Genomic DNA, 8,529 nt, shown 5'->3' on the forward strand with positions numbered 1-8,529 from the left:
CATTAGCATGCTAATGTTATTGTTCAGCAGTTTGTTGCAGTGGTGGGTGGCGATTCAGCTGATTATATTGGCTGACGTTAAAAAACATCCGGTTTTCGCCATCGCTGAATGTAGTAAACACCTCTTCAGTGACGTGCACGGTTAGATTGAACACGCGACTTTAATATGGAGACGTTGAGAAGCATGGAGACTTTAGCGTGGTTCAATTGTGAAAGGCCCGGGGGGAAGTAGTTTTGTAGAGCAATTGAGTTGGCTGGTGTGCAGGGRGAGTTGTCCTTTTATTCTTTAATAAATAACTTAAAACAATAAAGCAGATAATAACCTTTTCTTAACCCTCCACCTTCACGACTGGACCAAAATGCATGAATACTGTCTCCAACCACCAGTCAGAGAAAAGACACAGAGGAGAGAAACAGCAACACAGACAGAGGTACAGTAAAAGAAAAAAGTTAATAAGCAGTGTTTGTACATTTTATTATCAGCTGGCCTGTGATGAAAAGAAAAATACCATGATATACCGTCAAACRGGTGTAAATGTTGAAAATACCGTGACAAAAAATTTTGGTCATGCCGCCCAGCACTAGTCCCGATCCAATATCAATATCAGATATCAGTTCGATATTAGCCAAAAAATGATAGGATTATATCAGCCTGCATCTAGAATTTCCGATATAAGCGCTCTGATACAAGCGGTCCATTTCAGTGATCTGCTCAGGATTTCTTTCCAGCAATAACTGAAGTGACCTTGAATAGTTATTTTAAACTTTGGATTTATTGAGGCCATTTTTAGGGTCTTCTAAATAGAAGACCTACTGTATACTATTTATTTATTGTATTTAATTGTACAATATTCTTGTGTTAAAGTTAAAATATGTAACCCATTGTTAATAACTGGGACCAGTTTCTCATACAGTCACCTCCAAAAGAGCTCGTGTCTCATGCTCATCTTTGGATCTTAAACTCAAATGTCTTCAGTGAACAACAAAAACAAGGGAATTTGACTGACTGTTCCGATWCCTTTGGAGGGCACTGTAACTGTTGTTGTTGACTAATGCTGGGCGGTAGGACCCAAATTTTTTATCACCGTATTTTCAACAATTACACCAGTATRACGATKTTTGACTGTATTTTTCTTTTCATCACAGCTCAGCTGATAATAAAACGTACAAACGCTGCTTTTGATTAACAAACCACAGTCACCTGAAGTTACTCTCTTTCTGCAACACAGAAACCATTTACTGACTTTTTTATTTTACTGTACCTCTGTGTTGCTGTTTCCCTCCTCTACATGTCTTTTCTTTGCCTGGTCATAAATATTAGTCACATATTTTGGTCCGGTGAAGGAGGAGCGTTGATCAAAGATCATTATCAGGTCTATTGTTTTGTGTTTTTTAATAAAGTTTAACAGGACGACTCAGCCTCCCTGCAGCAGTCAACTAAACCCCAGTACAAAACTACTTCCAGGCTTTTCACAAGTTTCGTGCAATAAATCTGTCCGTGCCCATGAATGAAGAGGTGTTTACTACATTCAGCTATGGAGAAAAAGGGAGTTTTTTTAAACCTCAGTAGGGTTGGGCATTGTTTGAATTTGAACAATTCTGGCTCCTCATTTGGATTCCGCGGTTCACTATAATTGCCAACTGGATTTTTTTTTTTAGAGGCAGAGTTTAAAAAGTTTACATGATTTAAATGAGGCAGTTAACCAAAGTTCTTTCTAGATGAACTGATGTTATAAATATACTTTTTACACTTGGGTACTCTGCAAAACTTGTCCATCTAACCAAATTGTACAATTATATCTAGCTAAAGATTATTTTTCATTTTTTTTTTAGACAATATACTAAGCAAGAGCAGAATGTGCTTGATTATTAATCTTGTTGACCTGGAAATGTTTTCCTCATTTCAAGTCTGAACAACTGCAATTATCTTACTGCACTGGCAGATATTTCACTTCATTTGACAATTAAGAGTCTGAACCCCAACTCACCTCGGCTCACCTGGGTTTMTTCTTCATTGCCGTTGGGCTGCTTTTTCCAGTTGACAGACTGGGCATTGAAACTGGGTATCGAAATTTAAAAGGACGAACAATTCCGGAAGAATTGAAACATTAGTCCCAGTTCTAACCGATACTCAGTACCCAACCCTAAACGTCAGTCAATATAAGCAGGGAAATCYCCACCTGCTGCCAACAGCCTATATGCCATGGTCATTGATGACATATTTCCGTTAAAATTCCAGCCCCGCACTTCTCTTCCACTTCCTGCTTACTGCCTTTGTTTTTAAGCATTAGCTGCTAGTACTAGTCCGTGAAAAAGTCAAAAGTTAAAGCATCTGTGATCTACTGGTATAAAACATGAGTTCTGTTGTGTGCCTTTGTGTCCACTAAGCAGCAGGTACGATCGAGCAGTTAGAATTTCTACATTTTCCTCTTGATGAGGAGGAAAGGTGACAGCAGTAGATCATAGCATTACAGGGAAAACTTAGCTACAAAAGCTCACGKTCGCATTTGTAATCGGCATTTCTAACCTGAGGATATTCAAGAGCCGGCATCAGAAATGAGAAAATGGAGATGAACAATTATCTCCTTCACTGCCAAGACCTGAGAGAGCAAAGACCACCTCCAAAGGACAGCTAGGAGCATGAGCGTAACCACCATAGGTACAGGGTGGGACATGTCACCCCCACTTCCCACATCTGTGRCCTCTGTCCCCCCACTTATTTCAACCGAAGAAGGAAAAACAAGACCTTTAAAAATGTGTCCCCACCACTTTTAGGATMGTGATTACGCCCTTGGCTAGGAGGAAGCTACCACACAGCAGCCGGTACAGGTAGGTGTGCATGTGTGTGTGCTAGGGTTGGGCGATATTGGCAAAAAACTTAATCACGATTAATTGTGGTATTTAGCCGATAACGATTAATTTGACGATTAATCCCCTGGAGTCCCTGGACAATCTTATGTCCTAGTCACATGACCAATTTAGTGGGAAATATTTGCTCTTCATAAAAATCTGTTCCAAATTGTGTCAAAATTACAGACTTCAGGCTATACATCAAATTTTAAACTGTGTTGATCGATAAATAAATTACAGAACTTTTTTAAAATGTTCATCATATTTTAAGTGGAGAAGAGCACCAAGCGGACTGACTCGAGAAATCTTCAGTCAGTCAGTCTGCCTGGTGGCATTAACCGTATTAATCGTCAAGTGCCAAAAAATAATCGATTAATGTTTTTCTGACGATTAATTGCACACAATACGATTATGCCCAACCCTAGCGTATGCATTTGTTATACAGAGTATGAAATTATTTTAGGCAACTTTGTCATGAGTTTTATGCAAAAGTAAAAATATGTTAGTGTAAATTACAGCGTAGACAAAACACGAGCACCGAGCCCCCTCCGAGTACCAAAAGCAGCAGATCATTACGTTTTCAGTTCACCAACGTCAGGGAAAACAATCCAAACCATACAAGTAGCCCATCAATGTAAAGCCCAGACTCTGCTCTTTCCAACAATATAAGTGTCACAGCTCTACGTGAAAACTTCACGGAACAAGCAGCCAAGGAATAGCGAAAAAGGCTAAATTCTGGAACCATAAACAAGAACGTCTTTCCTTTGTTTTTATGGCTTTAATCCCCTTTGGAGTGATTTTTTCCCCCACTTGGCTGGACCTGTACGTCTCCTGTGTTAATGTTGGTACATGTAATATGCTAATTCTGAACTGTGGAGATCATTAAGAGTCGTTGAGTGAAAAGATCTGTTGCCTGCAAACCGGAAGACCGGTGCGGGGCTAAAGAATGCGCAAGTGCTAGAATCGGAAGTCTGTGGCATATAGGCTATTACTGAGAAACTGCTCCAACAATAACATTAGCGTGCTAATGTTCATATCGGTGCTGCGAGGAAAAGTGTCCCCCGTGTAACAGTTCACTGGCGGGTGTGACGTACTGTTCTGAACGTGTTCAGGCCATTTGAACCAGAATGTTTGTATTTGGAAAATTCATAACAAAAAAAACAAAAACATAAAACTGTTTTTGGTACAAACCGGTGTACCGCCCAGCACTAGTAGAATTTGTTCTGATATTGTAACGGCAGCAATATCGGTATCATAACGGAAGTGGAAAAGTTGTATCAGGACATCCCTAAAACTTATAACTAGTTTTACTGTATCAACGTTTTTTGAAGATTARACTTGTATATTGGTTATACTCCAAATAAATCCACATCAAGTTTTGAGCAGGAAAACATGTTCTTTTAAGTTAAATTAGGGCTATCACTATTAGTCACGATTATTGTCGACTATTAAAATCGTCGACTCATTTAATAGTTGATGCATGTTTTTTTCCCTAACTTTGTTTTTCTCTCCAAACTGCTGCGGCACCTTCCACTGCCACGTCTGCCTTTCTGTCCTTGACACACATGCGCAGTAGGGCTGCCACAAATGATTATTTTTAMAGTCGACAAATCAGTGATTGGTCGACTATAAAAAAACAAAAGCAAAGTTAGAAAAAAACACACCGACTAATAAATTAGTCGTTGACGATTTTAATAGTTGACATAATTGTGACTAGTCGACTAATCATGTCAGCCCTAGTTAAAAGCACAGTTTTGTTTAAATGAAAAATGACGTGAGGATTACCTCAAGCCCAAATCGGTGATTTGATAACATCCAGAGAGGCTGAGAAATGTCAAAGATCGTTTTGCCTTTGAGCAGTCAGTCCTGTTCTCAGGCTCCAGACACTGCGGCCCCACTGATGAGCACTTAGCCCGAAATTCAGCAGTGATGTTTCTGGTGACGCCTGACTCGCTGTGAGGATCAGTTAAAGTCCTGAAGGCCTTGTCGCTGGAGCAGCAGGTGGAGTGACCACAAAACATGTCCCCAGACACAGCAAACTGCTGATGCAAGTAGGAGGAATCTGATCCAGTCCTGAGCCTTCCGCTCCTCCTGCAGCAGCACGAGTCTCCCAAAAGCTGCGTCTCTGCAAAGCTGTCGGTGAAAGACAGCCCTCCCCGGTGGCTCCAGTCCGCAGCATCTTCAATGTCAGCGAGGTCCGACGTGTTCAAAACCCAAATGTGCGTCGGGATGCAGGCGGTGCCCCAGCGAGTGGTCCCGTGCTTAAAAATGATGGCCTGCTGCTTCCGCCCGACTGCATGCAGGTTCCTCTCGTCCATGAGCGGGATGGGGACGGGGGAGCTTTCGAGCAGCTTGGCTCGCCGCTCAGAGCGTTTGTCAGAGCTGGTGGAGGACGTCAGGTCACCCAGCCCCACAGACAGTTTCTTCAGGGTGTGATCGTTGATCTTCTCACAGCCCGACAAATCCAGGTGCTCCAGAGAGCGACAAGCTCCCAGATGTGACCAGCTGCAGAAGGACGAAGAGAGAAGATCAAACTGTAATTTTCCTTTTGAAAATARGCAAAATTCCCAGTCAGTTAACATGAGTCAGTTAACATGACAGTGAGTTAATTATGAGCTGCTGCAAAATAAAATCCTACACGTGTTCCTTAGCTGAGCTAGAACGTTACCTGTCAAATGCCAAGTCTGTAACATCTGTCTGAGTCAGGTCCAAATGAGTAATGTTACGGCAGAGGCTGAGCATTTGACGAACCTGGATTTAAAAAAAGAGAATTATGAAGTTAAAAAACTATTTATTTAGTTACGGGTCTTTTGACTGAAAAGTTTTGCACAGCGTACCATTTTACTGGAGACTGTAGAGCTGTATGCAAGAACGATGGACTTTACAGAAGAACCCACCGCTGGAAGAAGGTTCTGGATAATCCCATTTAGGAGCCTCTTCTCTCGCTGAGCAGTGCTAATTGCAAGTGAGCCTTCAGTACAAACCGAAACATCTGYCAACACAACGTACAACGGATGAGACAATCTTCTACATGTACAATATGTGCAACACTACAGGTCTGCTCACTACTGAACCTCAAATCTAAAGCTAGCATCGTTTTAATCCTAAAATATACAGGAGGAGAAAAGTGTAAAAAAAACACAATTAATCAAAATACAACAATAGTTTATGATAAAAAAGAAAATGGAGCAAATCACCAAGAAAAAACTGAAATTTTTAGATTGATTTCAGAAATTTCAAAAAAACAAAAAAAAAAACAAGGCAGTTCTGAGCTCCAAAAGTCTAGGGCTGCAACTAACAATTATTTTAATAATCGATTAATCGGTTGATTATTTTTTCGATTAATCGATTAATCGGCCAAATCATTAAAATGCTTAATTACATGAATATAAAGTAGATATAAATTAAGTTAACTCCTTAAGGGTGCAAGTTATTGATAAAGAATTAATCTGAAGTTGATTAATCTTATAGATTGATTAACAATTAAAAAGCAGCCGTTTAAAAAATAAAACAGTTTTCTCTTGAATCAAGAGGGTCTTCCCATAAAATGAAGGATTTTTTTTTATAATCTCCTGAATTAAAAAAATTGAAGCACATAATGCATACAGTATTTTAACAATTTATTTTGCCAGCTGTATTAAATACTGACTGAAAAAAACAATCGGCTCCGCAACASGGCGAGGGACGCATAAATCCCGTGACACAACGAATTGATAATGAAATTCGTTGCCAACGCTTTTAATAATCAATTTTTATTGATTTTATCGATTCARTGTTGCAGCCCTACAAAAGTCATAGCAAGTCAATGTTTTCTGACATGGTGAAGTCAGAAATTTACAAGAAAAAAAACTCTTTAATTAACAGTAAAAAAAACTTGAAGTTTTCAGAAACAGCTAAAGAATGATTTCACCAGTTTTCACCACCTTGAGCATTTTTAATCTGGTCTAGTTTAAAAACTAAAACATGTAGACCCTTCAGACCTGGACTAAACCATTCTACACTGATCACAGAATATTTAAAAGCAAGTGTGTGATTTGTGAAACATACAGTATATTTGATATGTGAAGCTTCAGTATTGAGTGATTTCAGTATTTATTATGCATTTTATGAACAAATCGAGCATGGCCAGATGGAGAGGTGAGATAATTGAAATGACTGAAGCAATAGGAGCATCTAGAATAATCATGTATGCAAAAGAATAATAATTTTTTCCAAAACTCTATGCAGCCATGCAATATCACCGTCAATTTCCTGAACTTGTGATGACACATTCTGTTTCAGTAACCAGATTATTTCAAAATAAAAGTCTTTAAATTATTTGAAATGTTTTATTTTTCTCTTCGAGTCTGTGAGGTGCTACGTATTTAGATAAAGTTTACTGACTTACTTATTGCTTTAGTCACTGATTCTCTTACTTCTCCATCTGCCGTGCTCACTTTGTTCATTAAATGCAGTTTTTAAACTAGAGCACATTAAAGAGGCTCAAGGTGGTGAAAACAGGTGATTTGCCCCTTTTGCCATTACCTTCTGACTTTTTTTCTGATAAATTTCTGACTTTCAATTTGTCAGAAAATATTTAGTTTAAATAATGAAAAATGTTTGCCTTTGATCATGGAAAATTGAGTTCTTTCACACAAATTTATGACTTTTGAAGCACAGAATTTCCTTGTTTTTTTAAATTTCAATGTTTATTAAATCCTTTTAGATCCACAATACAGGTATAAAATATTTGCCAAATTTTTTTTAAAAAAAGTGTTCCCACACACTCTCATACAATTCCATCTGACCGTTTATCTTGTGGATGAGTTGTTCATAAATAAATAAATAAATAAATAAATAAATCACATGTTGTGAGTGCTACATTAATACAAGCTTTAATTAAAACCTCACCTGACTCATCAACATCAGCGTCCTCATCCCACTCCTGAAAGGCACGACCCTCGTTCACTCGACTTTTTACCCAGTCCTCATCTGGCTCTTGGTCAAGATTCCCAGGGGGGCCTTTATAAAAATCACCTGACARACACACACACAAAAACAACTAATTACAAGCCATGCAGCATGGTAGTGCTGGGCGGTATACCATTTTGTACCGAATACCGGTTTTTATTTTTGTTATGATATGAATTTTTTGAATACCAGACATTCCGGTTTAAATAGTGGAATGTTTCGTRGCGGCCGCCAGTGAACTGTTGTTTCCCGGGGGACATTTTTCCTTGCTGCACCGCTATGTGCGTTAGCATGCTAATGGTTGGAGCAGCTAGTTGCAGCCGCGGGTGGCGATTCCGCTGCTTATATTGACTGACGTTTAAAAAAAATCCAGTTTTCGCCGTCGCTGAATGTAGTAAACACCTCTTCAGTGACGTGCACAGTTAGATTTAATGCGGTTAGTTAATATGGAGACGTTATGCTGATGGAGACTTAACGTGCTTCTATTGTGAAAAGCCTGCAGGAAGTAGTTCGTAGTGGAGTTGGAATTGACTGGTGTGCAGGGTGAGTCATGCTGATAAGCTTTAATAAATAACATAAAACATTAAACCCGATAATAATCTTTTCTTAACCCTCCTCCTTCACGACTGGACCAAAATACATGACTACTGTCTCCAACCACCAGTCAGAGAAAAGACACAGAGGAGAGAAAAAGAGACACAGACAGAGGTACAGTAAAAGAAAAAAAAAG

At 39.1% G+C, this 8,529-nt stretch overlaps 1 protein-coding gene across 1 annotated transcript in view; it reads right to left on the minus strand.

Annotated features, from left to right (window-relative positions):
* The window catches only part of fbxl5 (F-box and leucine-rich repeat protein 5), a 23,791-nt gene that overhangs the window by 6,883 nt on the left and 8,379 nt on the right, over positions 1 to 8,529 (minus strand). The window contains exons 6-9 of the mRNA XM_014031253.1: positions 7,740 to 7,865; positions 5,687 to 5,841; positions 5,518 to 5,600; positions 4,635 to 5,354 (exon numbers count right to left, since the gene is read on the minus strand). Of these exons, the coding sequence (XP_013886707.1) occupies positions 4,635 to 5,354; positions 5,518 to 5,600; positions 5,687 to 5,841; positions 7,740 to 7,865 (1,084 nt within the window). The remainder of the gene's footprint in view (positions 1 to 4,634; positions 5,355 to 5,517; positions 5,601 to 5,686; positions 5,842 to 7,739; positions 7,866 to 8,529) is intronic.

The sequence above is a fragment of the Austrofundulus limnaeus genome, unplaced genomic scaffold (genome assembly GCF_001266775.1).
Source record: "Austrofundulus limnaeus strain Quisiro unplaced genomic scaffold, Austrofundulus_limnaeus-1.0 Scaffold1210, whole genome shotgun sequence".
In the NCBI taxonomy this organism is placed as follows: domain Eukaryota; kingdom Metazoa; phylum Chordata; class Actinopteri; order Cyprinodontiformes; family Rivulidae; genus Austrofundulus; species Austrofundulus limnaeus.